The 17,356-nt window shown below is 64.0% G+C and overlaps 4 protein-coding genes across 9 annotated transcripts in view; 1 reads left to right on the top strand and 3 right to left on the bottom strand.

The window, feature by feature from the left end:
• Positions 1 to 171: 171 nt before the first annotated feature.
• Positions 172 to 2,065, bottom strand: TMEM141 (transmembrane protein 141). The gene is made up of 5 exons (XM_074923431.1): positions 1,831 to 2,065; positions 1,610 to 1,676; positions 1,431 to 1,514; positions 1,063 to 1,194; positions 172 to 453 (listed from the first exon to the last, which is right to left on the bottom strand). The coding sequence occupies exons 1-5, from the start codon at positions 1,948 to 1,950 to the stop codon at positions 374 to 376; spliced, it is 483 nt and encodes a 160-aa protein (XP_074779532.1). The 5' UTR covers positions 1,951 to 2,065; the 3' UTR covers positions 172 to 373.
• Positions 1,949 to 4,308, top strand: PAXX (PAXX non-homologous end joining factor). Its single transcript, XM_074924122.1, has 7 exons — positions 1,949 to 2,046; positions 2,125 to 2,194; positions 2,268 to 2,302; positions 2,373 to 2,575; positions 3,111 to 3,182; positions 3,675 to 3,768; positions 3,896 to 4,308. The coding sequence occupies exons 1-7, from the start codon at positions 1,949 to 1,951 to the stop codon at positions 3,933 to 3,935; spliced, it is 612 nt and encodes a 203-aa protein (XP_074780223.1). The 3' UTR covers positions 3,936 to 4,308.
• Positions 4,309 to 4,514: 206 nt separating this feature from the next.
• CLIC3 (chloride intracellular channel 3) lies at positions 4,515 to 8,485 on the bottom strand. Its single transcript, XM_074923807.1, has 6 exons — positions 8,018 to 8,485; positions 7,122 to 7,231; positions 6,639 to 6,764; positions 6,391 to 6,497; positions 5,886 to 6,061; positions 4,515 to 5,518 (listed from the first exon to the last, which is right to left on the bottom strand). Exons 1-6 carry the CDS (start codon positions 8,483 to 8,485, stop codon positions 5,357 to 5,359), a joined length of 1,149 nt encoding a protein of 382 aa, XP_074779908.1. The 3' UTR covers positions 4,515 to 5,356.
• Positions 8,486 to 11,040: 2,555 nt separating this feature from the next.
• The window catches only part of ABCA2 (ATP binding cassette subfamily A member 2), a 34,139-nt gene continuing 27,823 nt past the window's right edge, over positions 11,041 to 17,356 (bottom strand). For all 6 annotated transcript variants that reach the window (XM_074923801.1, XM_074923802.1, XM_074923806.1 and 3 more), the window contains 16 exons: positions 17,131 to 17,191; positions 16,709 to 16,883; positions 16,512 to 16,627; positions 16,099 to 16,246; positions 15,753 to 15,876; positions 14,792 to 14,924; positions 14,499 to 14,616; positions 14,177 to 14,355; positions 13,724 to 13,865; positions 13,259 to 13,393; positions 12,922 to 13,025; positions 12,556 to 12,648; positions 12,171 to 12,273; positions 11,891 to 12,028; positions 11,421 to 11,627; positions 11,041 to 11,179 (listed from right to left, as the gene is read on the bottom strand). In XM_074923801.1, the coding sequence (XP_074779902.1) occupies positions 11,144 to 11,179; positions 11,421 to 11,627; positions 11,891 to 12,028; positions 12,171 to 12,273; positions 12,556 to 12,648; positions 12,922 to 13,025; positions 13,259 to 13,393; positions 13,724 to 13,865; positions 14,177 to 14,355; positions 14,499 to 14,616; positions 14,792 to 14,924; positions 15,753 to 15,876; positions 16,099 to 16,246; positions 16,512 to 16,627; positions 16,709 to 16,883; positions 17,131 to 17,191 (2,012 nt within the window). In that variant the 3' untranslated portion in view covers positions 11,041 to 11,143. The remainder of the gene's footprint in view (positions 11,180 to 11,420; positions 11,628 to 11,890; positions 12,029 to 12,170; positions 12,274 to 12,555; positions 12,649 to 12,921; positions 13,026 to 13,258; positions 13,394 to 13,723; positions 13,866 to 14,176; positions 14,356 to 14,498; positions 14,617 to 14,791; positions 14,925 to 15,752; positions 15,877 to 16,098; positions 16,247 to 16,511; positions 16,628 to 16,708; positions 16,884 to 17,130; positions 17,192 to 17,356) is intronic.

Here is a 17,356-nt window from a genome sequence, read left to right as displayed (position 1 = left end):
GTGATTTCACAGCACTGTGCTGTTGGATTGCCAGGGCATGGCCTCAGAAGAACCAGAGCACTCTGCTCCAACATTTACTGCAGAGGTTGCTTCAGGGTGACATTTACCACCTGCACCCCAGCTCTTCCTGTCCCACCGCCAGCCTTCAATTTGCCCACACTGAGTGCTTTCAGCTCCAGACTTTTATTGTACCCTCCCATGTGCAATGTTCAGAGGCCACCCGGGAGGCAGCAATCTCCATGGTGCCTCCACCATGCTCGCACTGCAGGATCGATTCATCCAAGCTCCTGGGCAGGGCTACCAGTCTCACAGGCAGGCTGGGCAGGCAGGGAGGGGTGAAGCAGGTCACAGGCATGGTGCAGTGCCCTGCCGGCTACTCCACAACATCCCCATACTTGTTTCTCCTCACTGGCAGTGCCGTGTTCTCTCTGTCCTCTGGGCTGGGCAGATTTTCTGCAACAGAAAGAACAAGCTCCCTGGACCCGACTACCCTGACATGTTTGCCAGGGGCAGGGCAGAGAACCACTGAGCCCTCGCGAAGCATTTAAAGCCTCTTCAGTTAGGCCCAGCTTTGGGAGTTTATGCTACCAGTGGGAGAAAGCAGCCAGCAGCCATGGGAACCACCCACTCCAGCTCTGCTCACTACACAGAGCAACAGGTTTGTAGCGGTTTACTGCCTCCCTCCATCCCCTACCCTCTTCTTCCAGCAAACAAGCCCTTCACAGTGGCTCTTGTGAATCCACAAAGCAGGCAGGGCAGCAGGCGGAAGCAAGCACTCCCAGGCCATGCTGCCAGCCCTGCCCAGTATCTGCAGTGCAGGTGGTGGGTCTGGAGCACAGGGAGACACGGGAGCCAGGGAACCAAGCGGGATGCTCCGGCCGCCCAAGCACTGCTCCTGCTCCCTCAGCTGCAGGGTGCCAGCATAGCACTTACGTGGGGATTTTGGCAATGACACAAACAGGCACCAGCTTGATTAAGAGGCAGGAACAGCAAACTGTTGCAGCAGGGAAGAACCAGGCGTGACAAGCCCAGGGAAAGCAGCAGGGAGAGATGTGAAGGTACCTGTGGGCCGAGACACGCTACCAGCCGAGGTGAGCTCCTGGGGGGACTTGCCTGTCTCCAGATAAAGCCAGAAGTCGGAGCACTTCTGTGTCTCAGCTCTGGTTACCGCGTAGCTGGCAACGGACCCTGCGGCTGAAGAGACCAAGATGCTCCCAAGAGCGCTGGCAGCGAAGGTGGGGAAAGCACCCGCCAGCTGACGAGCTGCTGCCGCTGCCTGCGAGCCGTCCCCGAGCCCCCCGGGGGTGCGGCAGGAGCCAGGGGAGCAAATCCCGTCCGCAGAGGACAAAGAGCCCTGCGGCCCGGCCCTACCGCCGCCCCGCTCCCAGCGGGGTCCCGCGGGCGGGCCGGGGCACGGGCAGGGCGCTCACCCGCGGCCAGCAGCAGGCTCCACTGCGGGCGGTACGGCAGCCTCCTCAGCAACAGCTTCTGCGCGGCGAAGGCGGCTCCGCTGCCTGCCGGGACCGGACACCGGACACCGTTACCGGCCACGGCCCCGCCGGCCGCCCCCCGCGCTGCCCACAGCCCCCCGGGCCGGGCCGGGCCGTACCTGCCAGGAAGGTGCCGATGCCCTTCATGAAGGCGTGGGACTGGCAGGCGGCGTATTGCTGCAGGGCCTGCGGGGACACCCTCAGCGCGGGGCGCCGGCCCCCCGGCTGCCCGCCCCGGTCGGTCCTCCCCGCTACCGGCCCCGGTCGGTCCTCCCCGCTGCCCGCCCCGGCCCCGCCGCTGCCGGTTCCCCCGCCGGCCCCCCCCCGGCACGGGCCGTACCGGGTGCTTGGCGGCCACGCTGTCCTCCACCCGCCGCAGCCCCAGGGTGACCATGGCGGGGCTGACGGCCCCAGTGCCGGAGAGGCGCCGCGCCCCCGCCCCTTCCGGCGTTGCCGCCATGGCGGAGCCGGCCGGGCCCTTCCACCTGCTGCGGGCCGGGCCGGGCCGGCACCTCTGCTACTGCCAGCCCGGGCCCGGCCCCGGCGGCACCGTCTAGTGAGTGCGGGAGCGGGGCCGGGGCCGGGGCCGGGGCCGGGCCGGGCCGGGCGGCTCCAGCCCAGCCTGAGCCGCTGCCCCCCGCAGTGTGACCGACGCGCTGGAGGTCTGGGCCGCGGAGCTCGGCGCCCGCCCGCCGCTCGGCTGCGTATGTACCGGGGGGGGCGGCGGGGCCGGAGGCCGGGAGGGCCATTTCGGGACGTGCTCGCTCTCCTCCCCAGAGCTGCCAGCCCGAGGAGCGCGGCTCCAGGCTCAGGTGGGTGCCGCGGCCGCGGGGACCCGGCCCCTCCGCCGAGCGCCCCGCTGAGCCCGGCCCCCCCGCGCAGGGAGGCCTTGGGGCGGGGGGCTGCGGCGCTGAGCCTGGGGGAGGCTCCGGCCACGCTGCAGTTGCGGGAGGAGGCGGCCCGGTGCTCCCGGTGCTCGGCGCTGGATCTCTTCAAGCTGCCCGTCGGCGAGGCGAGGAGGCAGCTGCAGGGGCTGATGTTCGGCATGGCCAAGCGCATCGAGAGCCTGGAGGAGCGCTTGGAAGGTCCGGGGGGGGGCGGCTTGGGGGAGGGCAGAGGCAGGAGGGGGGAGGACAGGCCGCCGCCGCCTTCACCGTGACACCCCCCGGCCCAAAAGAGCCCCGGGTGACCCAGCTCGGCCGGCGGTGGGAGGAGGCTTGTGCCTCCCTGGCCTTGCCCCGGGCGGCTTCTCCTGGGTGGGCTGGCTAGGAGGGAGGGCTGGCAGCGGGAGCGCTGCCTTCTCTCGCCGATTTGGGCTGGCCAGGGCCTGCACCTGGCCACCTCGGACAGAAAAGATCCTGTACGAGCCCCGAGGATGTAGTGCTGTGTCTCTGTGCAGAAACACCACCTTGTCCACGTGCCAGCACCACACCATCACCTCGGGGTGGGGGGAGATGCCTTATTTTAGGGGTCTAGGAAGATCATGAGGCAGCAGCAGCCTGGGTGGGAATGCTAGGAGGAGAACATGGCTCAGTTTGGCTGGGGAGGGAGGTTGTGCTGGGGGTGCTGTATGCCGTGTTGGGGTGCCACAAGCCGTGGCTCTGGTTCTTGTCTCGGCAGCGGTGGAGACACTGGCATCTTCCTGCAGCCCTGAGAAGAACACTGCCCGGAGCCTGCAGCTCTTCCTGCCAGGTACGTAATTGCCAGGGGACGCCTCCCCTGCTCTCCCTGCTTGTTTGCCTTCTCTTCCCCAGGAACCTGCTGGTCCTGTGTCCGCGTGCTCGTCAGGACACCCTGAGTCCCCTCGGTTGTGTGGCTGCCGTCAGCTGCCCCGCTGTTCTGATGTCCCTCCTGGTACAGAAGGGGCCAGGGCTCAGCATGGTGGTTCTCGGGGGTTTCTGGGGTGCATTGTGCTCAGGTCGGATGCCGGTCATCGCCAGGCAGGTTACTTGCTAGCCCCCAGGAGGTCAGGCTTCGCTGTTCTTCCAGGCTGGGGGCCATGGCAGGTCCATGGCTCCCTACTGCGCTGGGAGAGGCTTGGCCCTTCCTCACCTGCCATGGATGGTGGGCCTGCCAGGCTGGGCTGCTGGAGGCTCACCCTGGGCATGGAGGGGCTTGCAGGGCTGCCAAAGCAGCTAGCTGACCTTTTGTAATCCCCATCCTGCCTGTCCCTGCCTGAGGCAGACCCCAGACCCAGGAAGAACAGGAGTGCTGGCTCAGTTTTGCCAGCCAAGAGGAAGATCCCGGGCGAGTCTCTTATTAACCCTGGCTTCAAAAGGTCGGTGCTGCTCCCAGGCCCAGTGCTGGGGCTGGGCTGTGTGGAGATTCAGTGGACTCTGCTCTGTAGCTACATGGGAGCAGACTGTGGGGCTTTGGGCTGTGATGCTTCCTCCACCTCCTTCTAGCAAGAAGGCACCATCTGGAGTGGATTTTGAAGATTCCTGACCTGGCTGTCCCATCCCCACGTGTGTGGCTCGTGGAGGTTTTGCTGCACCCTGGGCCTGCCAAGCCCCTTGCACCTGGAGAGGTGGACGGGGCAAGCATGACCCAGAGGGCTGGAGCCTGGCAGGCCTGCGCAGGCAGCAGATCCTCAACTGGTGTGGCAAGGCCGTTGTGGGGGACAAATGGGGCAAGGGTAACAGGAGTGGTGGCTTTTCTCCCTGCAGCTCTTCCCTGGTGGCAGGGGCCACCTCTCTACCTCACTTGCCTTGAATTGGTGGGGTTTTTAAAGAGCTTTTATATCATGATGTAACAAAAAGATTGCCTGTGCTTAACTTATTGCCAGTAAAGGTGGTTTTAGCCCGCTGGTCTCTAGGAACCGGGACAGTGTGGGTGTGTCGGTCCATTCTGCCTTTCCGTTGCTCAGGAACCCTGTGGCCAATTTCAGCTAAACCTGGAGGGTCAGGTGCTCAGAGGAGTTCAGTTTCCTGCCAGCTTTGTGCCAGTGGGCTAGTGGGTGAGTGGTTGGAGCCTCCCCAGCCCGGTGGAGAGCTGGGAGAATGGCCCAGCCGTTGCTAGGCACTGGGAGAGAACTGGGGGATCTGATGCAAAGCCCTGCAAGGAAGGAGAGCTGCTGGGGCTGCTCACTCCAGACTCACGCTTGTCTCACTTGCAAAGCCTTTATTGATTTCCAGGAGCTCTGATACATGGCTTGGACTTGCCCCGCTTCACCCCCATCCCTCTCCCAGATCTGCTCCTGAGAGCTTCCTAGTTGCTGTTGGAGGACAGTGCTCTCCCCTCACCCAGGATGATGGGGCTGGCCATGTCCGCCACCCGTGCCGTCCCGCCGGCTCCGTTCTCAGGCCTCTGCCATGCCTGTGCCAGTTCTCACCCCGTGCAGCTCCTCAGGGCATCCTGCGGTGCACACTGCCCTGGCACAGCCCTGCCTTGGCTCGCTCAGCTGGCGGGTGGCACAGCATGTCTCCGAGGGAGTCTGCTGGGATGGGTGCTGCAGAGCACTGCCCTCTCTGCCCCACAGCCCTCTGCTCTGGGCAGCTTTTCCTCCCCAGCTCCTGCCCTTACCCTCAGCATTGCCCAGATTTGATACAGATGGTGCCTGTGGCTGTGGCCCCCTTGCACCCATCCTGATGCTTGAGGGACCACAGGGCAGGTCACAGGGGTCCTGGCCAGGCAGAGCGGGTGGCACAAGAGGTGAGAATGCGTTTGCAGGCTCGGGGTGGTGCAGATTGCTGCTGGCACCGTGGCAGGGGTGCCAGCAGGGGGAATTTGGGTGCCAGGGGCGCAGCTCATGCTCTCTGCCCTCCCACGTGTGTGCAGGCAGGACTGTGGTGGTCATGGCAGGACCAGGGTGGGCGCTGGCCTGTTTCCCGACCCTGGTCCTGTGTCCACCTGGGCGCATGCCTGGCTCACTGTGGCAACCGGACCACGGAGCGATAGGCTTGCACGATTTCCTCGCTGTTGGGGCAGGTGTATTTGAACTCCTTGGTTTCGTTGGCACTATTGAGGTAGCGCCACACAGCCTGCAGGTCCTTGGGGATCCCGAAGCGGCGGTAATGCTGGCACACGACCTGTGAGCAGAAACGGGGTGAGCCCTTGCCCAGCACCGTGTGCCTGTGGTGTGCCAAGGAGGGCCCTGCAGCTGGGCGGTGGTATTTATGGGCAGGAGCCAGCCAGGAAGGGTGACAGGGGGCTAGGGGACATCTCAGGCACTGCATGGGACAAAGGGATGCCAAGGGGAGTGAGATCCGTGGCAAAGCACCATGCTGGGCAGGGGTCATGGGGAGGGTTGTGCCAGATGGGCACCAGGGTGATAAAGGGGTTGACAAAAGAGCTGGGGTTTACTGCAAGCACCCAGCAGGAGGTGAGAGCATGGGGCCGATGACATCGAGAAGCTGGGCCGAGGGTGGGGACATGGCACCAAGTGCTTGCGCTCACCTGAACAATGTTGAGCTTGGGCAGCAGGTTGCAGTCGGCTAACGTGAGCTGGTCCCCATCAAGGAAGCGGCGCTGGGAGGCCCGGAGGTGGGGGTCACGGGCCAGCTCATACTCCAGGGGGGCACTCAGGTACTCGTCCAGCTTCAGCAGGGCCCGCAGCAGGTTCCGCTGCAGCGCTGCGGGGAGGGCAGCAGCGCCACTGCATCAGGGCACAGGCCCGCTGCAGGCCCGCGGGTCTGCCATGGCCTCCTGCCAGCCCATCCCTGTGCCCAGACAGTGCCTGCCTGCCATCTTCCTGCCTTGTGCAGGCAGGCACTCACCCCTGCCCGCCCAGGAGAGCCCTGGCATGGCCACCTGACCGCGTGGAGAGGGGCAGTGCCTGAAGAGACCCAGCTGTGGCCTGGGGCAGGGGAGGGCTGGAAAGGCTCAGGGTGACCTGACCAGGCATCAGGCTGGTGGCACCTGAGAGGTTGCAAGGGATCTCCCCCCCCACCCAACTCCTCACCCTCGTCCTGGGCAGGCGATGGGTTCTTGATGAAGGTGGAGAACTTGTGGAAGATGTCATTCCCAGCCAGGCTTGACTCCCTGTACTGTGGGACCAGGCTGGGGAACCTGCGGGGACGTGGGCACAGGTGAGAAGGGGGCAGGGGATGGCAGTATTATGTGCTGCTTGCCTCTCCCCCCACCCCCCCTTAGCCTGTCCTGCCCCTCTTTGGTCCCTTGCCCCATCTTGGGGCAGCGCCAGCCACTGACATGGGGGGGGCCAGGTGATCCTCCAGGAAGTCCTCGATGGTGACGGTGTCAGTCTTAGGCTCGCCGTTGTAGAGCAAAACAGGCAGCTGGGCACCTGGTGCAAAGTCCTTCAGCACGTCCGGTGCCCTGTGGGAGATGGGAACAGATGCTGACGCCTTGCAGTGCCCAGGGCTCTGCAGGGCACTGCATGTGTGTGTGCACACATGTGTCCTGGGCAAAGGGACGAGGTGGTACCCCTAGGCTGCCCCTGCCTCCGTGGGTGTCCACGGCAGCTCTGCCAACGTTCCTCAGGCAGCAGTGGGCAGCTGTGGGAGGGTACAACAGGCTCCACGTGTCCCACAGAACCCACCCTTCGCTCCTCTGCCCAAGTGTTGGGGACCTACCACCTCCCCATCAGTGTGCCAGGGCAAGGCTGTCCCACCCTGCCCGTGGCCCTGGCCCCATGGTGGCAATGCCCATGGTGAGTGGGGGGTCACAACTCACCTCTTCACATCCACGGTGGTGAGGGTGAAGGGCACCCCTTTGAGCAGCAGCACCATGAAGAGCCGCTGGCAGAAGGGGCAGTGCCCCATGCTCTCCCCGTCCTCGCTTGCCTGCAGGCAGAGAGGGAGAGCTCAGCTGCCCCTTTGCCCCAGCTTGGCTGTGGTGGGAACAGCGCTGGCCAGGCCCCCACCGGTACATGCAGGGTGAGGGTGGCAGGGCACACACCACCCCAGGCTAGCCGCAAGCCAGGGAGCAGCACTGGCAGTGTGTGGCACCTGCTAACCCAGGCAGGGTGCCAGCCCCTGGCCCCCACCTGCTCCTGGGCCCACGATGCCCCACCCCAGAGCAGCCTGCGTGGCACAGCGGGTGCTGGCCCTGGCAACCCTGGGGGACCTGGGGCCCCCAGGCTGCCCGAGCCCTGCAGGGCCGAGGGGGCAGCGGCTTGGGGGCAGCTGTGGGTCAGGACAGCCCAGCATGGCAGGGGCTGTGCTGGAGGAGGGCGATGGCCGTGCTAGTGGCCCCGTCGCCCCAAGGTGTGATCCCAGGCGAGCCCCGTCCTTCCCTGCGCAGCCGGACAGACTGCCCTGGCCAGGCGCTGGCTGGGAAGGGCCCTGCCGGTGCAGGCAGGCAGGTGCTGTGGTGGCCGGGCTGCGGGGCAGGGGCCCTGCTCGGGGGGGGGCATTGCAGCCCAGCAGCCCCCAGGACATGGGGCACAGGCAGCAGCATGCTGTGCTCTGGAGTAGAGCCCTGAGCTGCCCACTGCCTGCCCAGGGCCCCATGCCTGGGCACTATGGCGGGCAGGGACGGCTGGGCTACCCCAGCCCAGCGATGCCAGGAGTGCCAGCCAGCAGTGCCCACCGGCCAGGGGGACCCCAGGCCCCCGTGACCCCCCTCACCTTGACGAAGAGCTGGATTTGAGGTTTCTCGGCCATGCTGGGTGGTGGCTGCCGGCGGAGTGGTGGCTGTGGTGTGAGCACCCGTGCTGGAGCCGCGGCCCCTCCCAGCCCACATTCCTCCCCGGGGTGCACCCGCTCCCACCCACGCTTGGCCCCACGGCGAAGCCGGGGACGCCCTGCCGTGGGGCCCCGGCCACCGCTGCTGCTGCCAGCCCCAGGCCTGCTCGCAGCATCGCCAGCTGCAGCAGCTCCTGCCTGGGCCCCCTGCCTGTGCTGCCAGTGTCCTGTGGGGCTTTGCACCCCCCGCCAGCCCCACCGCCACGCTGGAAGATGCCGAGCACTGGGCATGGCCCTATGTTGTGCCTTTTGCCCATAGCAGGCTCCAGTACCCCCACCCCAGGGTAGTGTGAGCCCCCTGCTCAGCCTGGTCCCTCCCTGGGCACCCAACCCTGGCACTCCAGCAGCCATGCTGGCTCCAGTTATTATTTTTTATTTAAAACGATCATTATTTTCACATTTCATTTTTTTTGTTTCTTTTGCTTGCAATGTACAGGCTCCTCCAAGGCGTTCCCACCCCTCGGGGTGCCCCGTGCCTGGGGCCGTGCATGGCACCGGCGCTGTGCCCATGGCTGGTGGCCAAGGACGTGCAGAGGGAGGCGAGGCGGGAAGTGGGGCTGAACTCAACGAAGCGAAATAGTGTTAAGGCAGCAGCCACCCCTGCCCTGGGGCAATGCCCTCCTGCTCCCACCCTCAGGGTGCCCCCAGGCGGGGTTTGTGCCTGGACAGGCCCAGGCCCAGGGCAGGGAGGCCATTGTGGCCACCCAGACTGTGTGGGCACGCCATACTGGGGGCACAAAAGCATCTCCATCGACCATCAAAAGCCACAGGGCATGGGGACAGCGGCACGGCAGCAGGTAGAGGCAACTCTGTGGATGGGCGGGCTGGGGTTGGGGGGGCTCTGTGCCCAGGGGGCCAGCGCCATACCCGAGCCCTGAGCGGCAGGGCAGGCACAGGGCAAGGACAGAGCCCAGAGCAGGCACCATGCCCATCCTGGGCTGCCACCACTGAAGTCACAGCTGGGGACCCAAAGATGACACTGTCCCCTCTCCCTGGTGGCAAAGGGCTAATAACCCCAGGCTGGCTTGTCCCTCACAGCGCCCACCTGGGAAGGCAGAGCGTGCCCAGCAAGGGAGCACCTGTGCTGCCCACCCGGGCCATCCACCCCATGCCAGAACCAGCCAGTTTTCAGTATGCCGTTAAAAAAAAATATGGTCTGAAAAATCTGAAAATAGAGCTCATCTCCCCCAAATTTTTCCCCTATTGAAAATACTGTATATTGTATCACAATCTATAGCAGGTGGCATACAGGACTGGCAAGACTGGGAGGGGGGGGGGGGGGGGGGGAATGGGGGCAGCAGGAGGGTCAGCTGCCACCTGGGTCTGCCCCTGCGCCTGTGCCCTTGAGTGGGGCTGGGGTGGCCCCAGGGGTTGTGTTGCCCCGTGGCAGCGAGCTGGGGTGGCTGGTGCTGCCCGCTGGCTGGGGGGCAGGAACCAGGCGGGGCCTCCAGCCAAGCCCATGCCAGGGAGGCAGAAAGGGCAGTGGGGACATACACGGGTAGCCCAGCCTTGGGTGCTCCCCGGGAAGGAGCGGGGAGTGTGCACGGCCACCCCAGGGTGCTGCAAAAGCCTGGGGTACCCACAGGGTGGCTGGTCAGGGTCAGTGTCACAGGCCCTGCCATCACCCCCTCTCTGGGCACGGCCACGGGGTGCTGGAGAGCTGTGGGGTGCTGCTGGGCTACGGGTGCCGGGTACAGCCCCCACGGGTGACAAAGCAGCAGGACCCTCTGCAGAAAGGAGGGGCACTGCTGGCCAAGGGGCACCCGCTGCTGGCCCTGTTGACGCTGCCAGCCCCACTGCCACAGTCCATTGTCCCCTCCCCACCACCCCAGGCACCACTGCCAGGTTGCGCCAGCACTCAGCCAGGCCGTCTTGTCCCTGTACCTCAAGGCCACCCCCTCCCAGCTTCAAAAACCATCCTGGGGTGTAGCAATCGCTGTCCCAGAACCACCAGTGACCCAACAATAAGAAAACAGTGCAGGTGGCTCCTGTACAGGGCCAGACACGGAACAATGAGTGCCAGGGCAAGGGGGACAAGGAAGGGGACACAGCAGAAAGGTGGTAGAGCTGCAGCAGTGCCCTGTGGTGGGGGAAGTGGCCAGTGAGGGCAGGCAGGAGGGTGAGGGGCTCTGGGAGGAGGGACGTGGTTGGGGGCAGAGGGGAGAAACAGCTGGTGCCAGCGTGTGAAATACCCTGTGAAATACCCCTCTGCCCCACCACGTGCCCCTCTGCAGGGGCGCTGCTGCCCGGCCCTGGGGATGGTGCCGAGTGCCCCGCACAGGCATGGCAAGGCCAGGCAGGGCCACAGCGCTGGCAGCCCACGGCTGGCAGCAGCACAGGTGGGCAGCAGGCAGCAGCAGGGCCAAGGCCCCCGTCTCAGGCAGGCTGGAGATCGCTGGTGACATCCCGTCAGTGACAGAAATGAACTGTAGGTGAAGCACCAGAGCTCCTGCCCCTGCGGTGCTGGAGCCTGAGCTGCACACAGTGCCAAGGGCAAGCGCCAAGCCAGGAGCGATGGAAACAAGGCGAAAGCAGCTGTCCTTCCTCCTGTCCTGCCAGGGCCAGGCCTGGGGTGGTGCCAGTGCTGGCAGTGCGGGGGGAGGGTGTCCCTCAGCCAAGGGTCCTCGGGGTAGGAGCAACGTGGGTGTCCAACCAAAGGCATCGCTCACAAGCCTCGTCTGCTACCAGGTGCGTGGGGCTGGTGGTGCTGGCACCAAGCCGTGTCCTTCTCTGCACAGTCTCCGTCCGTGGCACACGCTGCCTGGGTGAGCCAGCTGAGGACAGTGGCCCCCGGCACCATGCAGTGACACTGCCCCAGAGCTGAAGGGGACAAAGGCCACCCAGGGGGTAGTGGCTCGCAAGGTCCGTCCAGGCCGGCACAGTACTCGCCATGTCCTCCCTGGCATGTGCCACCGGCCATGGCAGCTCTGCTTGACGGGGTGAAGGGAGGGGAGAGGCCAAAAGGGTTCAGTGGCTTCACAGCCAGGGGACATGGCTGCTGCCGGGGCCTCAGCACAGCGTGTCCGTGTTGAACGAGAGCTGAGCCTGTGGGCAGAGACAGGCAGGGCTCAGAGGCTGGGCTGAGCAGGGGCTGCCCGCACTGCCCAGCACACTCTGTGCTGCTGGGGCCAGCAGCCGCCCCTCCCAGACAGCTCTCTGGTCCATCCCTGGCCCCACCGTGTTCCCTTCCCTCGACGAGACCCGACACTGCAGCACCCAGCCCCAGTGTCCTAAGCAGGGACACAGCTGGGACCAGGGACACCCATATCTAGGGACAACCTCTCACCCTCTCCTCCTCGAAGCTGATGAGGCCTTCGTCATCGGTCTCCAGGTCCTCCTGCTCCTCCACCACAAGGGCCCGCAGCTCTGTGGGGGCCGCCCGGGGGCGCAGCAGGCTCAGCACACGCTCCAGGGGCGATTGCAGGGCACAGCTGGGGCTTGTCTCCTGCTGCTCCAGGTTGTCACTTTGCTTCTTGGCAAAATTCACAAACACCTGGGGGATGGATAAGGGGCAGGAGGCTGCAAGGGACCCCTGTGAGCACCTCCACACCCTGGCTGCCCCTTGCCTGCCATCTGCACCATTGAACACAGGCCCCAGCACATCCATGGGGCTGTGCCTGCCACCATGCACCCCAGCTAGCTCCACCTCCTGCCCCAAAGGTGGTTTCTGATGGGCACTTTGACACAGCCACGCCTCGGCACAGCCACCCTCCCTGGGGACAAGCATCCAGCTGCCCACACTGTCCCCACTCTCACGTTGTCCAGCGTGGTCTGGCTGACAGAGTAGTCTTCGATGCCCAGCACATCCACCACCTGCTCCATCTTGCTGAAGACCTGCGCCAGTGAGATCTGGTCCGACTTAAGCTGGTACTGGGCCTTGGTGTGGTGCCGCTCCTGCAGGGGACATGGAGGTGACACCCGTGACTCCCAGACGCCCTCCCATCACCCCGCAGCGGGTCCCACAGGTGTCCCTTGGGGGAAGAAGGCTGCTTGTGCCCAAAGGTGGGGGCTGGCACCACCACTGCAGGGAGCTCACCTTGAGGACAGCCTCAGGGAAGTTGCGGTTGAAGAACCTCACCACCTCCTTGACATTGAGGCTGGACTTGGTGCGCACTGTGATCATGTAGCCATCGCCGAACCTGCACAGGGACAAGGGACCCCGTGAGGACCTGCCCCCCGACCCCCGCAGCTCTGCAGGGAACGGCCGACCTCACGGGAGGGGAGAATGCTCCAGAATGCCACCAGAACAGTGCCAGGACAGCCAAGTGAGCCCACCCCCTCCCTGCCCACCCTCCGAAGCATCACCCCCATGAAGGGCTGACACCTTGTTGCAGGTGCCACACCGTCACCATGCCGTGGGGGCCTGGCCCCCTCCCGCCCCACAGTGCACACAGGGTGCTGGGCCCCCGCCGGGTTCTTACCGGTTCTTCAGGTGCTGGATGCTGCCAAGACACTTGAGGCGCCCGTTCACCATGATGGCCAGGCGGGTGCAGAGCGCCTCGCACTCCTCCATGCTGGGGAGACAGGGCAGGTTCAGCAGGGTGGCGTGGGGGAACAGCACTGGGGGCCGGGGCAGGCTGAGAGCTGAGCTCCCCACGCCATCACCCGGGTGCTGTGGCCCCACCACCAGTGATGGGAGAAGGTGACAGAGGGTATCCTGGGTTCCCCCCGTTCCCCATGCCCCTGCCGAGTGCCATCCCCCCGGCACCAGAGAGCCCCCGCCTGCCCACACAGCACCCCAGGTGCTAGGAGGCATCACGGGTGCAGCCAGAAGTCCCCCCCCAGACCTGTGGGACGTAAGCACCACGGAGCGACCCGTTTTGATGACGTCCAGGATGAGGTTCCAGAGGAAGCGCCGTGCCTTGGGGTCCATCCCTGTGGTGGGCTCATCCTGCAGGACAGACAGCGCCCTCAGACACGCCAGCCCCTGGGAGGACCCTGCCACCCCCTCCCTGTCCTAAGCCCAGCTCAGAACACCACCCCACACCCCAGGAGACTTTGGCAGAGCTGGGGACAGGCAACTCCCACCCAGGGTCATGTCTCCACCCCAGCCCAGCGCCAGCCCCAGGGACACAGGGGGTGGGAGGAGGACCCAGAGGCAGGGTGCTGGGGCCCAAGACGCACCAGGAAGATGAAGGCTGGGTATCCGATCAGGGCGATGGCTGTGGACAGCTTCCTCTTGTTGCCTCCGCTATAGGTGCTGGCGGGCTTGTCAGCGTACTTGGTCAGCTCCAGCTTCTTCAGTGCCCACTTGACCACCTGCAAGGTGCGGACGGCTGCTGTCACCTGCCAAGGCCACGGGGCTGGCAGAGCTGGCAGAGAGCAGTGGACAAGTGGACCAGTTGCCAAGAGGACCACAAGCAATGTGCCAGCCAGGGGAGACCCATGGCAGCCCCTGGCACAGCTCTGAGTAGGGGCCTGTGAGCCCGTGTGCCCAGCCCCAGCACCCCACGTGGGCATTTCACTGGGGTGGCACTGCCATCAGGGTGGCACCACTGGCTCAGATCCCCACTGGTACCTGGGGAGATGCCATTCCCACGGCACAGGGCCATCCCATGCATGCTGACAGTCACCCGCCCAGAGCCCTACCCTCTCCTCATCCTTCCAGGGGATGCCACGCAGGCGGGTGTAGAGCTCCAGGTGCTCCTGGGCTGTCAGCTCATCGAAGAGCGCATCGAACTGAGGGCAGTAACCCAAGCTCTGTTGGACCTGCAGGAGCTCCTTCAGGATGCTGTAGGAGAGGATGAAGGGCCATGGGGAAAAGAAATTGCTTTTCTGGAGCACCCCATTGTTTACCCTCCTTTCATGTGCCTTCACTGGAGCATCTTCTACCTGGTAACCCACAAAGGCAGTCTTGGCCAAAAGCTGCTGTCACTTGCCACCCCCCAGATGACGGTCAGCCCACAGCCCACAGGGCTGCAGAGTCTCACAGAGCCACATGGGCAGATTCACACTGCTTCATCCTGGGAGACCCCCAGGCAGAACCCATCGCATTCCCAAGACAGCAGGCAGTCAACTCCCACCCAGCCCGTGGCCCCCAACCTGTGCCCATTAACAAAGGCCTCTCCGCCCGTGGTGCTCTCATCCCCCGTCAGCATCTTGAAGGTGGTTGTCTTGCCCGCGCCGTTGACACCTAGCAGCCCGAAGCACTCCCCAGGCCGCACACCCACGCACAGCCGGTCCACGGCCAGGATGCGCCCAATCTTACGGGACTTGTACACCTGGTGGGGCAGGGGATGGGGGCTCAGCTGCAGGGAGGCACCCGGGCCCCCAGCCCCGATCCACGTCCCTCGGATGGGACGGCTCCGAGGTGCCTCCTTCCAGCCCCGGCGCGTCCCCCACCGCCACTGCCCTGCTGCTGTACCTTGGTGAGGTTCTCGATCTTCAGCATGTCGTTGTCAGCATCGCCACGCAGGACACGGTGCCGCTCGTTGGCCACATCAATGTCATCCTCGATGGGTTTGGTGGAGACAGGCAGCCGCCTGTGGGAGGGCGCACAGGCAGAGTGGGGATGCAGGCATGGGAGCCGCCTGCCTGCATCCCTGCTGGGAACGGGCAGCTCCCCAGTGCGCACCCACTGCAGGGACAACCTTGAGCTAAGGGGTCCCGATGGCAAAGCCCCACCCAGCCTGAGCCCCACTTGCCAGCTGCACTCACTGGGGCTTCCGGAAGAAGTTGTACTGGCACATGATGGTGATGAAAAAGCCAACAAAGCCTTCGATTGTCATGGCAACGAGGCCCCGCGTCACGATGTCCCATTCAAAGGGCGATTTCATTTTATCAAACTGCCCTGAGTGGGAGAAAGAGGAGAGAGCAGCTGGAGACACCTTCCTGTGGGGACAACCTGGTCATACATCTTGAGCTGGCCTGTGACAATGACACTGTCCTGCTCCTGTGTGCCTTCCCCTGTGGCAGCTGCCTGTGATGGTCAGTGCTGCTGTCACCAGGGCTGGTCACGAAGCTTTCCATTCACAGCACATGTGCTGCTGAAATCATCCTGCAACTTTCCGACCTCAGCAGGATGCATCAACCCAACTGAGAGTGGGTATTGGATGGATTTGTCAGATCCTGCCCCAAAATTTCTCCTCATGATGCCAGCAGCACCTGGGTTATATGCAGAAGCTGCTTGAGAAGTAGAGAACAGCAAGAGGTTTTTGAGGACAAGCTGAAGCTGTGAGTAGCAAAACACTCCATTTGTCTGGGCAGCGCAGCCCTGCGAGAGACCACGTTTGGAAGGAAAGAGCCCTTGCAGTCTCCATCCCTCCTACCACAGCTCAACCTCCCCGTGGCCACCACAGCCCCATCACAGCCCCGCCACAGGCAGTGTGCCACACCAGCAGCAATGCACAACTCTGCCGGGGCTCACAACCTCCTCTCCCCGTGGGGCTGCTATTTGGGATGGCCCAAGGAACCATTTTCAGCATCACTGGCACTACACCAGAGCTGACTGACAACTGTGTTTCTTCCTGCGCCCTAGTCTAGTTCACACCCCCTGGCTTTTTGCTCCAGGTTACTCTGGGCCTTGGGAAGCCCCACAGGGCAGGTGGAGGGGATGTGCCATCCCTGTGGGATGTCCACATGCCCTGGAGCAAGGGAAGGACGGAATGAGCAGCCATACCAATCTTGGCATAATATTCGTTGATGTATTCATTGTAGGCCATCTCCATCAAGCCATGGCCCAGGTTGTAGTTAGGGAATACAAGGAAGCAGCTCTTCAGGTAGCTGTTCACCACCTTCAGATCCTGTGGGGACAGGCAGAGGACACGACCATCAGGAACACCCCTGAGGACTGTGAGCACGTGGTAGGATCAGGATCCCCAGCAAGATACAGCCTGGTCAGCTCTCACAGCTGACCCTGCTGCGAGCAGAGACCTCCTGAGGTCTCTCCCAGCCTGAGCTGTCCCCTGACCTGATGGCAGCTTCTCCCTTCCTGGCAGCCCCAGGCAGAGCTGTGTCTCTTGTACCTTGTCATGCTCAAAGAGCTGCAGCAGGAACGTGGCGACAGTGGCTGTGATGCCGATGAAGAGGTTGATGACGATGAGGAAGACATAGGCAGAACTGGGCACCTCGAACCAGAAGGAGGCAGGGTACATGATGGGAGTGATGGACCAGCTGGGAAGGCGAGTGGCAGGAGCACACATCAGCATGGCACGAGAGGGACTGGGCAGCACCAACCACTGAGCCTTGGGATTGCCCCTCTCCCAGCCCCATCCTCCCATCCTCCCCGGGCTCTCCAACCCCAGCTCTTGCAGGCCACCAGCTACAGGAGCTGCAGAACCTCAGCCAGGTGGGCAGCCCCAAGCCCAGGTCCTGCCCATGTAGCCACAGTGCAGACGGGGCACCAGAGGGACCCACCAGTGCACCCTGACCAACGTACCCATAGAGCAGAAAGAGGGAGAGGACGGCGGGGAAGTTGGTGGGAGAGGTGTATGCCGGGAGGTCGAACACGAACAGGATGATGATGCAGCATGTGGCCGGCACCAGGTAGTTCAGCTTGAGAAAACAGAAACTTCTGTGACCATCCACTCACACGGCCCTGGGGGCTCACTCAGTGGGGCCATGCATCCTACTCACCATGTCCCACACGTAGTTGGCCAACCAGTAGATGACAGGGTCGCAGCCGCTCACAAACTGCAGGTGTTTGGCCTTGGTGGCCTTTTCGGCCACCAGGAACACCACAAAGCTGGCTGGCACGAAGGACATGGCCACAATGATGAAGATGGCAATCACTACATCCGTGCCTTGCAGGCTGAATGGGGAGCAAGGAGGAGAGCAGCTGCCCTCAGCTGCCTGGGGCAGGGTCACCTGTCCTGCCATGGGACAGTCATTGTGCATAGGGCAGGACACGGCCCAGGGACCTCCACGTCACCACCACCCGCTCCCCCTGACACAGCCTGCAGGGCAGAAGCCTCAGCGCTCCCCTGAAAAATGCAGAGGGGAGCTCCCTGCCCCCCACAGGACGGGCACCCTCCCTCAAGCCCGCTCCCTGGACCTACAGGTAATCCAGGGACAGGCTGGCGCTCGTCTTGTTCATGGGGTGGTTGGTGACCGTGATGCCTGCAGGAAAGCCCAAGAAGGAACATAGAAGCATGAAACTGTCTCAGGACAGAAAATCTTGCCCCCAGCCTGCCTGGTTCTGGGTCTGAGCAAGAGGACAGGTTCCCTCTGCAGCCTGGCAGGAGCTGAGCTGCCTGAAGCAGCTGAGCACCTCAAGGCTGTGCC

The sequence above is a fragment of the Athene noctua genome, chromosome 20, assembly GCF_965140245.1.
Source record: "Athene noctua chromosome 20, bAthNoc1.hap1.1, whole genome shotgun sequence".
Classification (NCBI taxonomy): Eukaryota; Metazoa; Chordata; class Aves; order Strigiformes; family Strigidae; genus Athene; species Athene noctua.
This window is presented reverse-complemented; position numbering and strand designations above follow the sequence as displayed.

Bases quoted from the DNA above. Each gene is read 5' to 3' on its own strand.
- CLIC3 (XM_074923807.1), bottom strand. From the start codon at position 8,485: ATGGCTGCTGGAGTGCCAGGGTTGGGTGCCCAGGGAGGGACCAGGCTG. The intron at 7,232-8,017 runs GTGAGGGGGGTC...CTCTGCCTGCAG, and splicing joins AAATCCAGCTCTTCGTCAAG to GCAAGCGAGGACGGGGAGAG. The intron at 6,765-7,121 runs GTGAGTTGTGAC...CATCTCCCACAG, and splicing joins ACCACCGTGGATGTGAAGAG to GGCACCGGACGTGCTGAAGG.
- PAXX (XM_074924122.1), top strand. From the start codon at position 1,949: ATGGCGGAGCCGGCCGGGCCCTTCCACCTGCTGCGGGCCGGGCCGGGC. The intron at 2,195-2,267 runs GTATGTACCGGG...TCTCCTCCCCAG, and splicing joins CCCGCCCGCCGCTCGGCTGC to AGCTGCCAGCCCGAGGAGCG. The intron at 3,769-3,895 runs GTCGGTGCTGCT...ACCTCCTTCTAG, and splicing joins ATTAACCCTGGCTTCAAAAG to CAAGAAGGCACCATCTGGAG.
- TMEM141 (XM_074923431.1), bottom strand. From the start codon at position 1,950: ATGGCGGCAACGCCGGAAGGGGCGGGGGCGCGGCGCCTCTCCGGCACT. The intron at 1,515-1,609 runs GTACGGCCCGGC...CGGTCCCGGCAG, and splicing joins CATCGGCACCTTCCTGGCAG to GCAGCGGAGCCGCCTTCGCC. The intron at 1,195-1,430 runs GTGAGCGCCCTG...TGGTCTCTTCAG, and splicing joins GAGCCTGCTGCTGGCCGCGG to CCGCAGGGTCCGTTGCCAGC.